The sequence below is a fragment of the Acipenser ruthenus genome, chromosome 35 (genome assembly GCF_902713425.1).
Source record: "Acipenser ruthenus chromosome 35, fAciRut3.2 maternal haplotype, whole genome shotgun sequence".
NCBI classification, from domain to species: Eukaryota; Metazoa; Chordata; class Actinopteri; order Acipenseriformes; family Acipenseridae; genus Acipenser; species Acipenser ruthenus.
Window position 1 is genome coordinate 11749965 of NC_081223.1, and position 20010 is coordinate 11769974.

Below are 20010 nucleotides of genomic sequence, written 5' to 3' on the forward strand. Positions count from 1 at the left end.
TCCCCCCGGTCCACAGCTGAGAGGGTTTTTTTTTTTTTTTTGTAGAGATCATGGAAAATTATCAGCTGCCACGTCAAAATACTGACAGATTTATTTTCCTAGTGATTTAGAATGGGAAATGAAATATCTAGCCAGGCCAGTTTAGTGCTGGGAGAAGAACGCGCTGATGCACCGCTATACGCTGAGGGAACACGAAGCCAGTGCTCTGAGGCTTAGAGTTTGGTTTCAGGAGACTGTAGGTTTCAGGTCACTGCGCGGCACACCAGGCAGGGAGACTTGGTGGGGTTTGATACAGCAAACCTCAAACTAGGTCACCCGGGGGTCTCCTGGAACCAGCTTTCAAGCCGCTGTTCCTGAAAAAGTGGCTCCCTCCGTCCCTCACCCCCCTAAGAGTAAGGGTGCTCCCTCCAATCCAGGGCAGACTTCATGCACCGAGACTGAACTACTCCCTCCCTCCCTCCCTCACCCCCCTAAGAGAAAGGGTGCTCCCTCCAGTCCAGGGCAGGCTTGAGACACGGAGACTGAACTGCTCCCTCCCTCCCTCCCTCACCCCCCTAAGAGAAAGGGTGCTCCCTCCAGTCCAGGGCAGGCTTGAGGCACGGAGACTGAACTGCTCCCTCCCTCCCTCTCTCACCCCCCTAAGAGAAAGGGGGCTCCCTCCAGTCCAGGGCAGGCTTGAGACACGGAGACTGAACTGCTCCCTCCCTCCCTCCCTCACCCCCCTAAGAGAAAGGGTGCTCCCTCCAGTCCAGGGCAGGCTTGAGGCACGGAGACTGAACTGCTCCCTCCCTCCCTCCCTCCCTCACCCCCCTAAGAGAGAGGAATATTTCTTACTAGCTCTTTGTTTCCCAACAGTATTGCCAACCCACACACTTCACAAACTCGGTAAATGAAATCTTCCAGGAGTGGGAGATTCATTTTAGCCGAAAGTGAAATGAAAGCACGATGACTGAAAAGCACAGTTCTTTCATTACGCGCTGCTGGAACAGCAGTAATTAAATATATATAATTACCGCCGTTGCTTTGGAGACAGGGTTAGAGCAAAGAGAAGCTAAGTGTTATTGATGGGAAACTAAGTCAAGAAAAAAAGCCTAATTTGTATCGAGTTGTGAACCGGGTACGATTAGTGCTGCTTTCAGCGTGAAAGACAGCCTTATCAATTCGGATCGAGCCTCGGCCAATATATGACTGACTCTCAGTGCATTATCTACGACCGCAGGGCCAGAGAGCGCTGCCGCTGAGTGTATGGAAACACTGTGACGTGTAATTTGAGTGATGCAATTTAACCCATTCATTACCCAATTCATATTTCTTTAGGGGAACAAAAATTAGAAGCTGTATTTATGTGATTCGATACATAATAAAATTCAGTATTTCTTTACTTAAAAATAAAGTAAATCCTTCATTTTGGTTACAAAGTGCCGCGTCCTGTTTTGAGGCACAGTCGAGTAAGTTAGACGCGTTCAAAACTGAGCCGCTTTATTATCAGGAGGCTTGTTGGTCCAGTGGTTAAAGAAACGGGCTTATAACCAGGAGGTCCCCGGTTCAAATCACACCTCAGCCACTGACTCATTGAGTGACCCTGAGCAAGTCACTTAACCTCCTTGTGCTCCGTCTTTCGGGTGAGACGTAGTTGTAAGTGACTCTGCAGCTGATGCATAGTTCACACACCCGAGTCTCTGTAAGTCGCCTTGGATAAAGGCGTCTGCTAAATAAACAAATAATAATCACTGCGGGAGAGAGAAAAAGACCCCAAGAAATTGATCATTTTGAGGTTTCGGTTTCTCATTTTATATCGAGGCGTCATAAAAGCACGCGAAGGGCTGCATGTGCAGAAGTATTAACAGTTCCGTTTAGACTCGTTTATTTTTAAGTGATTAAAAAAATCTCTATTTTCACTAGTCTTTAAGAAATGCGATTCTTCACGGTGGCGGGCTACATATTTCACAGCATGGGTACGTTTCGCGGAAATCGTGATAACCGTGAAAACAATCAGCCGATCTGATTCGAGATCAGTCGATTGAATGGGACGCTCTCAAGCAAAAACCATCCCATAGGAATGGGCCAGTAGGTACCTACTAGCCTACGAACCCCTAAATCCACCCTCTACCCCTAAAGCTAATGTCAACCCCTAAAGCTAATCTCAACCCCTGAACCCAACTGTGTTTCTATTACAGTATATTTTACTATTATTTCAACAGCGATTTTTAGCGCCCTCTAGCGGCTACTACCATTAAAGCGCTTGATCCGGACCGACTCGACCCTATGGGTTGATTTTTGCTTGATAACGTCCAATTTAATCGACTGATCTCAATCAGATCAGCAATATAACCTTACATATTACAGTCAGACCAATCCATCTAATTACCAAATAATAAACCACGGAGACAAACTCCCTTCCGTACAGTAAAATGCACGCTATTGATTTCGGATTTCATTTACGTATTTGGCGCTATTCAGTTCTGTTATGTAAACGAATATTCTTTTTTTCTTTTTGCCACCAAATTTCCAGCGGCGTTTGTTCGAGTACTTGAATATTTTTTCAGCATATTATTATTATTATTATTATTATTATTATTATTATTATTATTATTATTATTATTATTATTATTAATCAAACCGACGTATTATTTGGTTATCAGAGAATCTTCAAATTCAAACATTTCGGAAATTCAACACAAGATCCGTCGCAGATAATGAATGAGCTGCAAGTTTATGATTCGAGATAAGGATTCCCTCAAGGAGATTTCATTTTCCTGGCTGGTGTTTATCGGAGCTCGTACTGTAGTGAAGATCTCTTGATTAAAGGGTTTGGTTACGATCGATCTGGGATACACGGTGAGATAAGCCTCTGTGTTTTGATACACAGACAGACAGACAGACAGACGGAACAGATGGACACGCTTCTGCCCTGGGAGATGGTATTGAATTGAGTTACAGGGGTTCAAATTAAAAAGCGAGACTCGGGAGTGAGTTTTTCCACTGAAGAGGACTGCAAGAAACAACGTGAAATGGGAGAGGATAATTACATCACTAACGGAGAGAGAAAGAGTCCATTACTGCTCTCCAGGGATGAGGAGGAGAGAGGGGGGGCTGAGAGAGGGTGGGCGCTGAGAGAGGGGGGCGCTGAGAGAGGGGGGGGCTGAGAGAGGGGGAGCTGAGAGAGGGGGAGCTGAGAGAGGGGGAAGCTGAGAGAGGGGGGGCTGATGGGGGGGGGGGGCTGAGAGGGTTTCCATATGGAAAATAATGCACAGAATTTCAAATGCTTTTTGCTTTGCTTTATAGGAAATATTCAGTCTAGTGAGCCGGTAGTGAAATGTGAGGATCATGCACACCAAGCGGACCAGCAACTGGGGTGAGAGAGTTTTATAGAGAAAATAAGTGGGAGTTTGAATGAGGCGCTCAGTGATTTATAGAAGCTAAAGAAAGTGGAAATGAGCGGACGAAAGATAAGTTCAAAGACATAGATAGATGTGTTGTATTATCAAGCTCTGGCAAGAGAACAGATATTTACTGATCTATTGTGGTGTAAGGCGATGGCTGTGTGATGAGGATAACGGTCTGTTTTGGATGGAAATTGCATATTTGATATCTATGTTATATAGATTCTACCCCTCCAGATCACCTATCCAGCCCCTGCAGGAGTCAAATCCCGTCCCAGTAGCAAAAGAGTAACTTGGCCTTTATCTGAAATCTGCTGTTTAATGTGAGTGATCGCCTTCCATAACTAAGTGGAACAGGAAATCCAATACATTATGTGTTTATTTAGCAGACGCCTTTCTCCAAGGCGACTTACAGAGACTAGGGTGTGTGAACTATGCATCAGCTGCAGAGTCACTTACAACTACGTCTCACCCGAAAGACGGAGCACAAGGAGGTTAAGTGACTTGCTCAGGATCACACAATGAGTCAGTGGCTGAGGTGGGATTTGAACCGGGGACCTCCTGGTTACAAGCCCGTTTCTTTAACCACTGGACCACACAGCCTCCTTCAATACATGCACGTTTGTGCTTTGCAATGAAATACATGTAATGTGGTTAAGTTTCAATTACGAATCATTCCGAGTCTTATTTATACTTGATTGATAATCGCCGACAGTAACAAAGACTGCAATTCTAAGAGATTTGAAGAGGCTGCAGGGCAGTTCAATTGGGCTTCAATTGAAGGAATTCAACAATTCATTATTTATGGGTCTCTTGACATGTCGAAGGAATTTGGAATTTGGAATTTGGAATTTGGAATTTGGAATTGATTTTAAAAAGGAATTGGAATTGAAAACCAGGAATTGACAGTCTCCAGTTTCAAAATTAAGAAGATATATAAAATAGAAATAAAAAGCTGGAATGTTATCGTTTTTATTATTATTATTATTATTTATTTTTTATTTCAACATGTCTGTTCCAAGAATCAAAGGCAGAGCATTTACACACACACTGACGCGTCTTTTAAGGTTTCTTTTTCTGTAGCACATGATAAATAAATATATTTATTTCATATTTAAACAAGGGGGGGTGGGAGAGAGGACACAAAGAGGACAAGAGAAAGGAATACAGCTTATTTTAACACGACACTTCGAATAGCACAGCATTCTGCTGCCCACTTCACACACGCTTCTTACTGATCCTGTTATTTATTTTTTTAACCTTACCTGTTTCTACCACTGGGTGTCGCTGTTGTCTTTTGCTCCCTACACTCCCGGTCTCCCATCTAGGTAAGGGGGTTAGGTGGGGAGGGCATTGCCTCCTGCCCCTCGTGACTGGTCCTACCCGGACGGGCTGTGGTCAAGGTGTCCCGCGGGAGAGGTATGATTCAGGACTGATCGAATTCTCAAGGCTGATCTCAGCTGCTTGTCTCAACCCATTTATTACACAGCCGTGTGCAAATGTATCCGAATACCTCCAGATGTGTCATTGATATCCTTTATCTACCCGCCTGCATGAAAACATGTGAGAATTTCAATCTCCGCTCAGTAATCAGGGATATAGAAACACACTCGTGTGTGAAAATGTCAGACCGCTCTGTGCTTTAATCAGGCGTCTTAAACCACTTCTATTATTATTATTATTATTATTATTATTATTATTATTATTATTATTATTATTATTATTATTATTATTATTTATTTCTTAGCAGACGCCCTTATCCAGGGCGACTTACAGTCGCAAACAAAAATACATTTCAAAAAGTCTCCTGCGTTTTACCGTGTGTGGCTCTGTGTTCCTTTTCTCTTTACTGTTTTAAATGAATTGCACGGGTAGCCTGTTAAAGGCATCAATTCAATTAGACAATCGCTCCAAATTTGCCTATATTAAAAAATGTCCAAGATTTTCAGTCCCAGTGGTTTGATTTCAGACGCACAGCAAAGCAAAACTACAGAAGCAATGGGGTGTTCAAATACACGCGCACACCGCGGTGTGTACACACACACACACACACACACACACACACACACACACAAGGCAATGCAGTCTCTGTTGTCTCGTCAATACCAGCGTCGTTCACTGTCCTGCCAAAGCCCATGTCCATATCTTTAACTGATTGCCTAGCAGGGGTCGCTGAGAGGGTTTTAGACACAGGGGGGCGAACACCAAACCGGAGCCATTGAAGACAAGCATGGAACAGCGAAGATGAAGCACGGGCTGAGCTCTGACCACCATTGGCTGACGCGAACATTCCGCCCTGCGTGATTGGTGGAAACGGGGGGAATAAAAAGGTGTGGGGCCAAGGGGGCAGTCCAGTACACCTCCTGGATTCGAGGGGGGTTTCATGGGTGGGTAGCTTGAGTCCAGTTGTCCAGTTACTGCAGGATGTCCAGGTACACTGGGGGGCTCTTGACCAGCGTGGTGAGCCGGTTGTGGATCTCCTTGATGGTCAGTCTTTGTTGGGGCTCTCTCTGCCAGCAGCCCTGCATGATGAAGTAGATCTCTTGGGGGCAGGTTCGGGGTCTCTCCAGCTCCCTGCCCTGTGTGATGCATTCAATCGCCTGCAAGGGGACACCAAGAGGACAGTCAGGGTACTGCAAGCCCGTTGTTACAGAAGTCTACAGCTCTGGCCAAAAGTTTAGCATCAAACCTCTAGAATTAATTTTGAATGAAAGCCTGCTGAATAATGTTACGTTAGCATATCAAATTACACGCCACTTTGTAGTTTCCCATGTACTTCACAGGAAAACAATGTCGAATTCTAACATGAATTTACTATTATTGCTTCCTTCTAGGTGATGCAAAACTGTTGGCCACAGCTGTATGTCCGAGAGTTCATTTGTGTTCATTGCTGTCGCTCCTGTTCATCCGATTAGTCAAATGTTAGAAACATGTTCTTTCAGTTTTGCTTTGCAAACTGCATCACACAAATCTAACTACAGTAAAATACCTTCCTCATGAACAGCAATAGGGGACTCGCTGGTCCAGCGGTTAAAGAAAGGGGTCTTGATACCAGGAGGTTCAAATCCTGGCTCAGCCACTGACTCCCTGTGTGTGTGTGTGAGACCCTGAGCAAGTCACTGAACCTCCTTGTGCTCCTCGAGGTCCTATTGGAAGTGACTCTGCAGCAGCAGCAGCAGCAGCAGCAGCAGTTGATGATGCATAGTTCACCCTCCTAGTCTATGTAAGTCTGCTAAATGACTAATAATAATAATAATAATAATAATAATAATAATAATAATAATAATAATAATAATAATAATAATAATAATAATAATAATAATAATAATAATAATAATAATAATAATAATAATAATAATAATAGGTTTTAAACAGAGAGATCTCACTCCAGCCCCCCCCCCCCCCCCAACTGCTGTTTGAAATCTAACCCCACTGCCGGCCGCTAATGACCCCCCCCCCCCCACCTCCCCCATCAATCTGCACCAATGAAGCCGATTCCATTAGGCAGGTAAATGAAGGTAAATGAAATTAGTGCTGAGTGAGAGGGAATGCTATTCCTCCGCAGGGAAGGGGAGAAGCTTTATTGTTCCGTAATCGAGAAAGCCGCAGTCTGCCGGAGTCCGGCAAATCAGCCAGGGTCCGGAGCACACTCGGTACCGCGGGGAGCTCCATGAAAGAGAGATTGCTTTCTAATGATGGGGGGGAAAGATGCTGAGGAATTCGATCACTGATGCGGAACCAGCTGCTTAACAGCTTCCCTCTGTGCTGGTGGAGTACAGAAAGAAGAGAAAGGGGAAAGGGAGGCTCTTATACTCTCTGAACGGCCTCCCTCTGCTCTGTGCTGGTGGAGCTGAGAAAGAGAAAGAGAAAGAGAGGCTCTTACACTCTCTGAACAGCCTCCCTCTGCTCTGTGCTGGTGGAGCAGAGAAAGAGAAAGAGAAAGGGAGGCTCTTATACTCTCTGAACAGCCTCCCTCTGCTCTGTGCTGGTGGAGCTGAGAAAGAGAAAGAGAAAGAGAGGCTCTTACACTCTCTGAATAGCCTCCCTCTGCTCTGTGCTGGTGGAGCAGAGAAAGAGAAAGGGAGGCTCTTATACTCTCTGAACAGCCTCCCTCTGCTCTGTGCTGGTGGAGTAGAGAAAGAGAAAGAGAAAGGGAGGCTCTTATACTCTCTGAACAGCCTCCCTCTGCTCTGTGCTGGTGGAGTAGAGAAAGAGAAAGAGAAAGGGAGGCTCTTATACTCTCTGAACAGCCTCCCTCTGCTCTGTGCTGGTGGAGCTGAGAAAGAGAAAGAGAAAGAGAGGCTCTTACACTCTCTGAACAGCCTCCCTCTGCTCTGTGCTGGTGGAGCTGAGAAAGAGAAAGGGAGGCTCTTATACTCTCTGAACAGCCTCCCTCTGCTCTGTGCTGGTGGAGCAGAGAAAGAGAAAGGGAGGCTCTTATACTCTCTGAACGGCCTCCCTCTGCTCTGTGCTGGTGGAGCTGAGAAAGAGAAAGAGAAAGAGAGACTCTTACACTCTCTGAACAGCCTCCCTCTGCTCTGTGCTGGTGGAGCTGAGAAAGAGAAAGGGAGGCTCTTATACTCTCTGAACAGCCTCCCTCTGCTCTGTGCTGGTGGAGCAGAGAAAGAGAAAGGGAGGCTCTTATACTCTCTGAACGGCCTCCCTCTGCTCTGTGCTGGTGGAGCTGAGAAAGAGAAAGGGAGGCTCTTATACTCTCTTAACAGCCTCCCTCTGCTCTGTGCTGGTGGAGCTGAGAAACAGAAAGAGAAAGGGAGGCTCTTATACTCTCTGAACAGCCTCCCTCTGCTCTGTGCTTGTGATTTTTCTTGTTGAAACTTCATCTAAGATTGTGTGTCTTTTTTTTTTGTAACTGCTTTCTGTCCTTGGTTAGTTTCGAGTGGAACGGCAGGAGGCCCATTGAAAATACCTCGTTGTTGGAGAGCTGGTACCACGGCTGTTTTCCGCAGGTGAAAATCTCCCACAGTACCACTCCGAAGCTCCAGATGTCGCTCTCCGTGGTGAACTTCCTGTACATGATGCTCTCCGGGGGCATCCAGCGAATGGGAAGCATGGTGCGACCTCCGACCTGGAAGAGAACAAACGCACACTCCGAGTCGGGGGAAGGAGTCGGTTCCTGTTTTTTTTGTTTTAGGATAACTTCTAATGGGTGTTTCACATGCATTTATATATTGTAATGGCTTTCGTATGAACTCTCTTTTAATTTGTTTTTTAAATGCGGTTTCTAATGTATTTTTTCGTTTAGCAATTGCTGATGTATTTCGCTCGACTGCTTGATAACAAACGGGGACTTCAGTTGAAGTAATGTGTTGCTGCTGTGAGAAGTTCATTTTAACAAGGAACGCCTTCCACACGAGACAGAGTAACTTCTAAAAGAGACGCTCTCTGCACCAGGGGTCTCCAAAGCTGTCCCCTTCCACTCCTGGTCTTTGTTCCAACCCCTGTGCTATAAACTATTTAACTGAAGCAATTAATCAAAACCTCCATCCATCCAGACCCTGAAGTCGTTCGTTATCTCACTTAAACCTCCTGCTCTACCCACGGCACACTCCTCGAACCCGCTTCCGAAACCCCCAGCCCCCTTACCCTGTAGTAATCGGTGCTGTAAATGTCCCGGGACATGCCGAAATCCCCAATCTTCACCACCAGCTCCTCCCCGACCAGGCAGTTTCGTGTGGCCAGGTCTCGGTGCACAAAGTGGAGAGAGGCCAGGTAAACCATCCCTGAGGCGATCTGACCGGCGATCTGCAGCATGTGGGGCACGGTCAGCTGGCCAAGCAAGGGGGTCTTTCCTTCATCCAGGATCCGAGCGTCCGGGCCATGAGCTCTGAAAGAAACCCGCCGGAAACTTCAAATCATCTCCACTTCAATCCATTAAAAGAGGCTTTTTTTGGAATACGGGTTCTGGGAAGAGGACCCCATTGCGAGACCTGGAGGGGATCCAAGCAATCAAGTTGGGTTTGAATTCCTTAAAGCTGAAGGGAACACGAAGCCACCGCTCTGAGGCTTGGAGCTTGGTTTCAGGAGACTGTAGGTTTCAGTTCGCTGCGCGGCACACCAGGCAGGGAGACTTGGGGGGGTTTGATACAGCAAACCTCAAACTAGGTCTCCCGGGGGTCTCCTGGAACCAGCTTTCAAGCTCCTGAAAAAGCGGCTTTGCACCCCCCTCCCCCCCCCCCCCCAAAAAAAGACCCCCATTTTAAACCCCCCCCCCCCCCGTTCCACAGCACAGAACATTAAAAAAAAATAAAAAATAAAAAACAGATGGCGACAAATGACAAAGTCTGCAGTCTTAGGCGCCGTTTTCTAATAACCAGACGAGAATATTGCGCTGGTCGATGAAAATACGGTTTGTGAAGCGATTAAGCAAGGCCCTGAGCTCCCCTCTAATGACATATGGCATGGAGTGAGTGTCTGGACACAGCCCTGCCCCCGTGTCTCGATGACACACCCTGGGGAGGGACAGCCGGTCTCTCAGACACAATCGCTTCTTCAATACTTAGATTACTTCACAACTGTCACATATATCAGAAATGCCATCCCTGACCTCTTTTTTATAAAGTCCAGGGATGGAAATAAGACTCCCGTTGCATAGCAGTCTCATCCATTCTGTTTTTTTAATACCTGCTTGACTAGCCCCCCCCCCAGTGTATAGATAACAAGACCCCCCCTGTTCAGACTGCACTTGTAGATCTCTGGATCCGCCCCTCCTGCTCTGCGCTGGACTCTCCTGACCTCAGCACCACATTACTGGATCCTCAGCTGATGCGCTATCCTTGCACTATTGCACTGCTAACATGTCACTGTACCTCAGGAAGCGGTTCAGGTCTCCGTGTCTCATGTACTCGAAGATCATGACGAGGGGGTCCCCGTCGGTGCACACGCCGTAGAAACGCACGATGTGCTCGTGCTGCAGGACGGTCAGCAGCTCCGCCTCCCGCTGGAAATCCTGACGCGTCGACTCGCAAGCCGCGTCCTTCAGGGTCTGACCAGAGAGAGAGACGGGGTGAGGCTAGCCCTGCTGCTGCACCCAGTCCTGGGGTTGGGATTTAACAATTGAGGGGAGCTCTGAACCCCAGGACTGGGTGCAGCAGCAGCAGCAGCAGCAGAGCTAGTGTGAGTTTCTAACCCTGCTCAAACTCTTGGCTCCTGATCATTTCAATATTAATATTAATAATAATAGACTTCATTGTGGGGAGCTCTGAACCCCAGGACTGGGTGGTGCAGCAGCAGCAGCAGCAGAGCTAGTGTGAGTTTCTAACCCTGCTCAAACTCCTGGCTCCTGATCATTTCAATATTAATATTAATAATAATAGACTTAATTGAGGGGAGTTCTGAACCCCAAGGACTGGGTGCAGCAGCAGCAGCAGCAGCAGGGCTAGTGTGAGTTTCTAACCCTGCTCACACTCCTGGCTCCTGATCATTTCAATATTAATAATAATAATAATAATAATAATAATAATAATAATAATAATAATAATAATAATAATAATAATAATAATAATATTAGACTTCATTGAGGGGAGTTCTGAGCCCCAGGACTGGGTGCAGCAGCAGCAGGGCTGCGTTTCTAAGCCTGGGACGGCTCTCTCACCTTCACTGCCACCAGTATCTTGTCCTGCTCGCTGCTCAGGTTGGTGCACTCTGCCAGGTACACTTTGCCGAAGGCTCCCTCTCCCAGCTCCCACTTCAGCACGATGTCCCGTCGCTTTATGTGCTGCACACCTGAGGAGTAACATGGAATTGAATGGGGAGCTCCTAATGCATAGCAGTGTGATCCACTCCTGGTTTTACTAGGAGTTTAATAATAACACACACCTGAGCTTGTTACCTACACACACTGGGGCTGATCAAGCTGGTAGCAGTAAAACCTGGACTGGATGACACTGCTGTGCAATAGGAGTCTTGTTTCCATCCCTGATCTATCTATCTGTCTAAATATCCCACTGCTACCACCAATATACCGTCGTTGTCGTCTCTATAAAATCATCTAAAAACCTCCTTCAACCAATGGCTATCTATCAACAGGGATGGAAATAAGACTCCCATCACATAGCAGTTTGATCCACTACTGGTTTTGCTATGAGTTTAATAAGACACACCCAAGCTTGTTACCGACACACACTGGGGGCTGATCAAGCTCATTTTAAAACCTGGAATGGGTGACACTGTTAGGGTCAGGGTTATGGTCAGGGTCAGGGGCAGGGTTAGGGGCAGGTGCAGGGAGTCTGTCAGACTCACACATGTCCTTGTCTTTGATGATGCCGCTGAAATACTGGGGGTTCTCTATGAAGCTGGACACCACCCCGCCCAGGGCTGCCTCTGCAGAGGAGGGGGGACTGACCCCGAAATTCATGAAGTGGAGAGAGACGGCCAGGTCCTCTTCTGTTCCCAGTATAGCGCCACCTACAGCGGGGGCAGGGAAATGACAATTGAAGTACCGAAAACAGAATACCTTTACAAGGCTATATATATATATATTCCATGTTATATTCTAAGTGAGTTTCCATCCTCAGGAATCGTATTAAAAACAAAAGGTTTGATTCACTTTTCCACAGATTGAAAGAAAATCAATAGCAGAGAAGACATTAAGCTAGCCTAAAGACTGCTGACATCACTGCTAACAACCACAGCTGTCGAGAAATATTTGATAATGCAACAGAGAGAAATGCTCCAGCGAATCAATCAGTGCCACTAAGAGCTTTGAGTCAAAGCCAATGGAAAAAAATAACAGCAACAAAAAAAAATAAAAACCACCACACCATCCGTCTCTTTAAATGATCCTGAAGCCAGAGCCGTCCCGAGATGAGATTTCCTCTCTCGCACCACTTCAAACGCTTTCAGGAGTTTAATTAAAAACTCACAAACAGTTTCAGCCTGGTTCGCCACAGCGCACACGCTTACAGTTCAAAGTTAACCCGCTTGTGTTTCTAGATCGCTGGAGGGAGCACCCTTTCTCTTAGGGGGGTGAGAGAGGGACGGAGGGAGCAGTTCAGTCTCCATGCCTCAAGCCTGCGCTGGACTGGAGGGAGCACCCTTTCTCTTAGGGGGATGAGGGAGGGAGGGAGCAGTTCAGTCTCCGTGCCTCAAGCCTGCCCTGGACTGGAGGGAGCACCCTTTCTCTTAGGGGGGCGAGGGACGGAGGGAGCAGTTCAGTCTCCATGCCTCAAGCCTGCCCTGGACTGGAGGGAGCACCCTTTCTCTTAGGGGGTGATGGAGGGAGGGAGGGAGCAGTTCAGTCTCCGTGCCTCAAGCCTGCCCTGGACTGGAGGGAGCCCACTTTCTCTTAGGGGGGTGAGGGAGGAAGGGAGGGAGCAGTTCAGTCTCCATGCATGCAAGCTGTATTCTAGTCTGGTTTTAACGTTCGATTAAATCTCAGCTCTCACACTCACGGGAGATCCCGAACTTGGATTGCCGGCCACACTTGTTGATAATCACCAGCATAACGATGAGGAAAGTGCAGACGAACAAAGCCAGCCCCACAGCCACTGCAACCTGCAGAGAGACAGACTGACTCACTTATATACTGGATATAGAAAGCCACACTGGATGCTGTCCCATTCAAATTCATATCGGCTGCACTGGAGGTAGTCTGCTTTGAATTTTGAATGCGACAATGCAATTTTTTTTAATGCGTTGGAGCTGCATTCGTTTTTTTTCTGCTTCAGTACATAAGAAGAACATAAGAAAGGTTACAAACGAGAGGAGGCCCCATTCAGCCCATCTTGCTCGTTTGGTTGTTAGGAGCTGATTGATCCCAGAATCTCATCAAGCAGCTTCTTGAAGGATCCCGGGATGTCAGCTTCAAAACAGAACTGTAATGTGTGATCGTAAAATATCTTGCAATTTTCATGCCATTTTTTTTTTTTAAACGTGAATTAAATACACCCCTGCTGTTGACTCTGTTGACTCACCCCAAAGTTTTTGTGTTCCAAGTTTTCAGTCACACTTTCCGATGCTTTGCTTGTAGGATCTGCAGAGAGCACAAGTGGAGATTATTACAAACAAATGACATTAAGGAACACACATTTCTCAACCCCAGGCTTCTGGGTTATAGACTAGGGCTGGATTTTCAGAGGCGTTTTAATTAAATTTGATTAATTAATTCATTCATTTTGTGATTTTAATTAGTCATTTTTAGCAGGCGCTTTTATCCAAAGCGACTGACAGAGACTAGGGGGGTGAACTATGCATCATCAACAACTGCTGCTGCTGCTGCTGCAGAGTCACTTCCAATAGGAGCTCGTTTGTTTTACGTCTCATCCGAAGGACGGAGCACAAGGAGGTGAAGAGACTTGCTCAGGGACACACACACACACACACACACACACACACCACACACACACACACACACACACACATCGCTGGATCACCAGTATATTTATATATATTTAAATATAGGGGACATGCGGAAGACTAGCAAGCAAATGCATGATGACCTCATATGAGCCAGATGCTGTTTTGTCCCCCATGTAAAGCAATGGAAAAAAATGTCAATGAAAAATATATTTATGTATATTTACAATACTGCATGCATAAAAGGGCCATAGACTGCACACTATCGACCAATGCAAGGAAGGGAGCTGGGAGTCACCAGTGCTGTATGCAGCGAACTACTTACTGAGATCCTCCAGAAGGATGACTGGAAAGGAGGGAGAAACGAGATGAGAAAGAGAGAAGACGGAAAATAACAGGGGGGTGGGAAAAAAAGGACCTTTTGTGTCTTGGACCAAATAGATTTTTTTTTTTCCCCAAACCCTTTGGTAGAATTTAAATAGCTGTCACAATTGCAGCCAGGGTCTGGGTCAGTTCCTGCTTTTCAATTCCTTTTAAAAGTCAGTTCCCAAATTCTCATGCCCTTTTAAAGCGGCAGCTGTTGTGAGAATTGAAGTCGCTGCTTGTGAGTCAATTAAACTGGCTTCGAGTGAAAGAAGCAGTACTTTCAGTACTATGTGAGTCAGCCCGACAGCAGTACAGACAGAGGCGTCGCCGCGGTTACCTGGAATGAGGCCCTCGGGGTTGTCGAAGGGGTTGTCCATGAACATTCCGCAGGCGGTTGCCGCGGCGCCGCCCAGGCTGTTGTTGACGACGAGGGTGTAGTTGCCGTTGTTGAGGTGGGTGGGCTTGTTGAAGGCCAGGCAGCCGTGGGTCTTGGAGCCGTCGCTCTCGTCTCTGATCACCTGGGTGAAGATGTACATGGACTCCTGCAGCTCGGAGCCGTTGTAGAGCCAGCTGATGTTGGGGGTGGGGTTCCCATCCACAGAGAAGGGGAAGCACCAGTGATGCTGAGGCACGGCGTTGCCCAGCTCCAGGATCTTCGGGGGGGACTGAAAATATTATTATTTATTAGCAGACGCCCTTATCCAGGGCGACTTACAATTGTTACAAGATATCACATTATTTTTACATACAATTTCCCATTTATACAGTTGGGTTTTTTACTGGAGCAATCTAGGTAAAGTACCTTGCTCAAGGGTACAGCAGCAGTGTCCCCCACCTGGGATTGAACCCACGACCCTCCGGTCAAGAGTCCAGAGCCCTAACCACTACTCCACACTGCTGCTTGACTTATGGTTAGCCTAAAGCTGAGGGGACACTAAGCCAGAGTTTTTCAGGTAAGGCTGCTTAAAACGTGGTTCTGGGAGACCTAGTTTGAGGTTTGCTGTATCAAACCCCCAAGTCTCCCTGCCTGGTGTGCCACGCAGCGCCCTGAAACCTACAGTCTCCTGAAACCTGAAGCTCCAAGCCTCAGAGCGGTGGCTTCGTGTTCCCTTCAGCTTTCCTTCCAGTCACTGCCTGCATCAGCAGCTTCAAGTGACATTTTCTACAATTTATCCTCGTTTCGCTATTTTTAGTCTTCACCACTGAGACACCACTGAGGTCGTCTCCTCAATTGCTGTTTTTTGTTGCATCTGATGCTCATAGTGAAAATTCTGGTCAAGTACAGGTTTGCCGTGAAGCATAGAGGTGGAGGCTGATCAGTAAATACCAAGGATTCAAAGCATTGATTTCATGAGGTCCAACGAGAACCGTTCATATTTCGGCAGTTATTTTACTGTGTTACTGATTAAGTTACTACAAGAATCCGAGTCAGTAAGGCGACTTTTTAAAAGGTAAAGGTAATTGTATTTTTGACATGCCTGCTACAATGCTATATAGATTGATTTCAATGTTGTGGATATGAGTGATTCCTATATTGTAATCAAGTGATTTTTGGAGCTGTTTTTTTGGTGCTACAGCTATGGCCAAAAACGTTACCTCACCTTGTAGAATGAATTTAGCTTCATAAAATCAAACGAAACCTGCTGATAATGTCACGTTAACATATTGAATTACACAGCACTGCTGCTTTGTATAGTTTTCCCCCCATATACTTAACGAAAAACTGACCAAAATGGAAAAAACATGACATTTGGAAATCTAACATGAAATACTAATGTGCTACTATTATGGCTTCCTTCCGGTAGACTTTTGCGATACGATTTCATTGATTTTTAAATGACGTCTGATTCCTAACATTCTTTTCTGTCTTGGCCGCATGCAATGTGAGCGAGCTCAGCCGAAGCGATGATCCATTTGCGGGAAAATTTGATAGAAAAAAAAAAAAAAAAACAAACAAGGGAAAAGTTCAAACGAGCAAATAATCGAGAGAGCCATGCTAATGGTCCTGCAGCTGTAGAAAATGTTTTCTAAAATCTTTTTCTAAAAGCTTCTGGGACCTTCAGTGCAGCGCAGCACAGACATAGGGTATGGTGGTGGTGGTGATGGTGGGGGGAGGACAGGAAAGGGCTAATGCTCCCACACGTTGAGATCTGCGAGATGCGATTCTGTTGATAACAGACGCAGCTCGCTAATGGACTTCACACTTTGCATTTACTGCAGTGTAATTAAGGGAGACCATTAATAAGTGCACTGCCGTCTCCATCCGTCATTGTGACTCCTCTCTTCCTCCCTCTCTCTCTCTCTCTCTCTCTCTCTCTCTCTCTCTCTCTCTCTCTCTCTCTCTCTCTCTCTTCTCTCTCTCTCTCTCTCTGGGGTGCGTTGTTAACCCCTTCCTTTCCGTATCCCCCATCCGCGCGGCTCGAATCACTTCATACTGCAATGCACTTAAATCGAAATAATAATAATAATAATAATAATAATAATAATAATAATAATAATAATATAATAATAATAATAATAATAATACAAAAAAAAATCCCTGTGCTGCTTATTGATGGATAATTCCGTAAAACAAACGAGCTCCTATTGGAAGTGACTCTGCAGCAGCAGCAGCAGCAGTTGTTGATGATGCAGAGTTCACCCCCCTAGTCTCTGTAAGTCGCTTTGGATAAAAGCATCTGCTAAGTGACTAATTCATCATCCTCATCATCATCCTCATCCTCATCATCATCATCATCATAATAATTTGCAACAAAACGGGCAGCAACAGACTCTCCCCCAAGTGGAAAAAATTACAAACCTTCATCAGAACTAAGAATAAAACTGAACTAAACATTGATAACAGTAATAATACCCTCCCTGCCGGTCATTGCCGGACATCACAGACCGCTGTGAGGAAGAACTGATTGACCCTCTAAACCCCCCCCCCCCCCCCCCCCCCCCCCCCCCCCCCCCCCCCCCCCCCCCCCCCCCCCCCCCCCGTATACTTCGAAACGGCCACTCAGCGATCAGTCGAGTAGATGTTTCAGTTAGTCGTGCCGCGCGGACCGATCTTTCCATGATTCGGACCAAGCTCTCAACAGGTGAGGGTCATTTGGGCTGATTCACCGTTCAGAGTGAATTACGGAACAGCTGCTTGGGTTTGTGTGGATCGCTGTGCTCCGCAGAGTCTGAAGAAAAGCAGCATTGACCATCACAAACCCCAAGCAGCTGTTTCTTAATCCACTCTGAATAGTGGAATCAGCCCCGATCCACACCAGAGACCCTCGCCCGTGGGGAGCTTGATCATACTGGAGTAATTGCCTTTGTCCGGCGGTCCTGATCACAGTACGCTGAAGAAGGCGCGAGCCAAAACGCAGCGTCTGCTTGAGTTAAGTTTCACGGAAAACCCGCGCGCAGGCGGGTCGGAGACCTCACAGAGGATGTCGAGCGGTACCGACTCCTCGCTGGGTCCGGCCCGGTTCTGGGCTTCGCAGGTCAGGTTCAGACGGTTGTCTTCGGAGGAAACGTTATTGATTTTAAGAACCACCTCCAGCTCCAGATCACTGCCTCTTGTCTGCAAGGGAACAAAAACATGAGAATCTATAGCACAGATCCCTGAGCCGGTAACACGTTAAATTCAGTGTCTCGGATTGCTGTGTATTTACAGCAGTGTGCAAATTTATTAAGACATCCCGTTGCTTCTGTAGTCTTGATTTGGGTTAGGGTTAGGGTTAGGGTTAGGGGTAGGGTTAGGGTTGGAGCTAAGGTTAGGGTTAGGGTTTGGGTTGGAGCTAGGGTTAGGGTTGGAGCTAGGGTTAGGGTTAGGGTTAGGGTTGGAGCTAGGGTTAGGGTTGGAGCTAGGGTTAGGGTTAGGGTTAGGGTTAGGGTTAGGGTTGGAGCTAGGGTTAGGGTTGGAGCTATGGTTAGGGTTGGAGCTAGGATTAGGGTTAGGGTTAGGGTTAGGGTTGGAGCTAGGGTTAGGGTTAGGGTTAGAATTAGGGTTGGAGCTAGGGTTAGGGTTAGGGTTAGGGTTAGGGTTAGGGTTGGAGCTAGGGTTTGGGTTCGGGTCATGTTTAGGGCTGTATCATTGTGTGTTCTTTGTACCTCCTGATTGCTGGCTAGGGTTAGGGTTAGGGTTAGGGTCAGGGTCAGGTTTACGGCTGTATCATTGTGTGTTGTCTGTACCCCCTGATTGCTGGTCTCCGTACCTCAATGATGAAGTCAGAATGCAGCTCCTGCGTGTTCCAGTAAGCGGTGGGGGTCGGGGTCCCAATCACACGACAGGAGAAGGTCATGTTGGCCCCCCACTTTCACTGTGAGGTCCGAGTGATCGATATAGACCTCGGGAACGCCTGCAAACACAGAGCAGGGAGGAGGGAGGCAGTGAGAGAGACAGAGAGAGGCAGGCATCCTCCAACGCAAACACAACATCATGCTGACCAGCATCGATTAAGGGAGTGCAGAGCCGCTATTCCAAAGTCCCAGCGGATCTCCACGGGACGTTGGATCGCTCTTCTGCATCGTACAGTCAACGATCCCATCATTTTATCGAAGCTGCTTGTTCCCATGCAAGGCACAGAGACTTCTTTCTTTGCTCGTCGCTCATTTCAGCGTCTGGAATGAGTCAATTGACTCATCTGGATAAATAAAGGTTTTGATTGACCGATAGACAGCTAGATAACAAGATAGATAGATAGATAGATAGATAGATAGATAGATAGATAGATAGATAGATAGATAGATAGATAGATAGATTTAATTCCACATACTGCAGTTCTCCAGTATCATCGCATCCAATGGGATTTGCTGGTCTTGAGCGTTGCAGCTCAGCGATTGGGTTTGTAGGTCGGCCCGCCCACTCAGCAGCCAGAGCTGCAGCCAATGAATGTCGCAGGAGCATTGGAGGGGGTTGTCCCCTCAGAACACTACGGAGAGAGAGAGAGAGAGGAGAGGAGAGAGAGAGAGAGAGAGAGAGGAGAGAGAGAGAGAGAGAGAGAGAGGTAGGGGTTTAGTTCAAGAGTTAAGAGTTGAATAAATGATTTTCCTTGCATATTATTTGAAGGGTGGAGCAGTTCAGTCTCTATGCCCTCAAGCCTGCCCTGGACAGCTCAGTGTCCAGTATAGGACAGGCACAGCTCAGTGTCCAGTATAGAGAGGTCTGCAGTGTCGGAGTAGCAGACAGTAAGAATTGTAAACACTTACAGGCCAGTGAGAGGCAGCTGGTGAAACTCTCCAGGAGATGTGATCCAGGGAATTGGAAGCCAGGTTGCTGTTGAACGAAGATGGGAGAGAGACAAGCAAGTTATCCACGCTTAACCTTATCCACATGCAGCTAGCTCTGCTCTCTGCAAAGTGCGTGTGGTGTGCGTGTGCGTGTGCGTGCGTGCGTGCGTGCGTGCGTGTGTGTGTGTATGTGTGCGTGCATGCGTGCGTGCGTGCGTGCGTGTGTGTATGTGTGTGTGAGTGTATGTGCAGTAGTTGCTTGCTTCCTTGTGTTCCTCCAGCCTTTTCATCCATTTCATAGCTAGCAATCAGGACCTATCAGTTACCCACTCATTTCTCTTTTAAAGCTCTGGGGAATACAGCCAGGGCTGGGCTAATAAAAACAGCCATTGATACCGACTCTGCTCTGCTTAGCCCAAATAAACATGCTTTCAACATCTCATCCTAGGTATGAGATCAGCCCCCCCCCTCCCCCAGACCCCCCCCCCCCTCCCAGCCCTCCAGAGGGTTTTCGTTTCCAGTCCACTGTGCATCTGTTACCATACACACCCTGCCCTCCTCTGCTCTATCGATTGAGCTATAATGGAGCCGGACTGAGTGTATTTATTATGCATCAATTGCCGATAATCTGCCGGGGCTGAGCGACTCAAAGGTGACGGTCTCATGTCTTCTCCAATTACTCATGCTCTACGCTGATAAACATGTTGTCTTCATTCCTCGCTGTGCGTGCTCGGCACATCGC

The 20010-nt window shown here is 46.9% G+C and overlaps 1 protein-coding gene across 1 annotated transcript; it reads right to left on the bottom strand.

The window, feature by feature from the left end:
- Nucleotides 1-3682: 3682 nt before the first annotated feature.
- On the bottom strand, nt 3683-18962 carry LOC131705169 (high affinity nerve growth factor receptor-like; the record flags this gene model as incomplete). Its single annotated transcript, XM_059007422.1, is given in 14 exon segments — nt 3683-5983; nt 8311-8469; nt 8988-9228; nt 10211-10386; nt 10996-11126; nt 11643-11807; nt 12794-12896; nt 13316-13374; nt 14023-14043; nt 14401-14728; nt 17476-17619; nt 18254-18343; nt 18345-18397; nt 18815-18962. Coding segments are annotated over 14 exon segments (2004 nt in total), but the record flags the coding sequence as incomplete, so codon positions are not given.
- Between the last annotated feature and the right edge of the window lie 1048 nt (nt 18963-20010).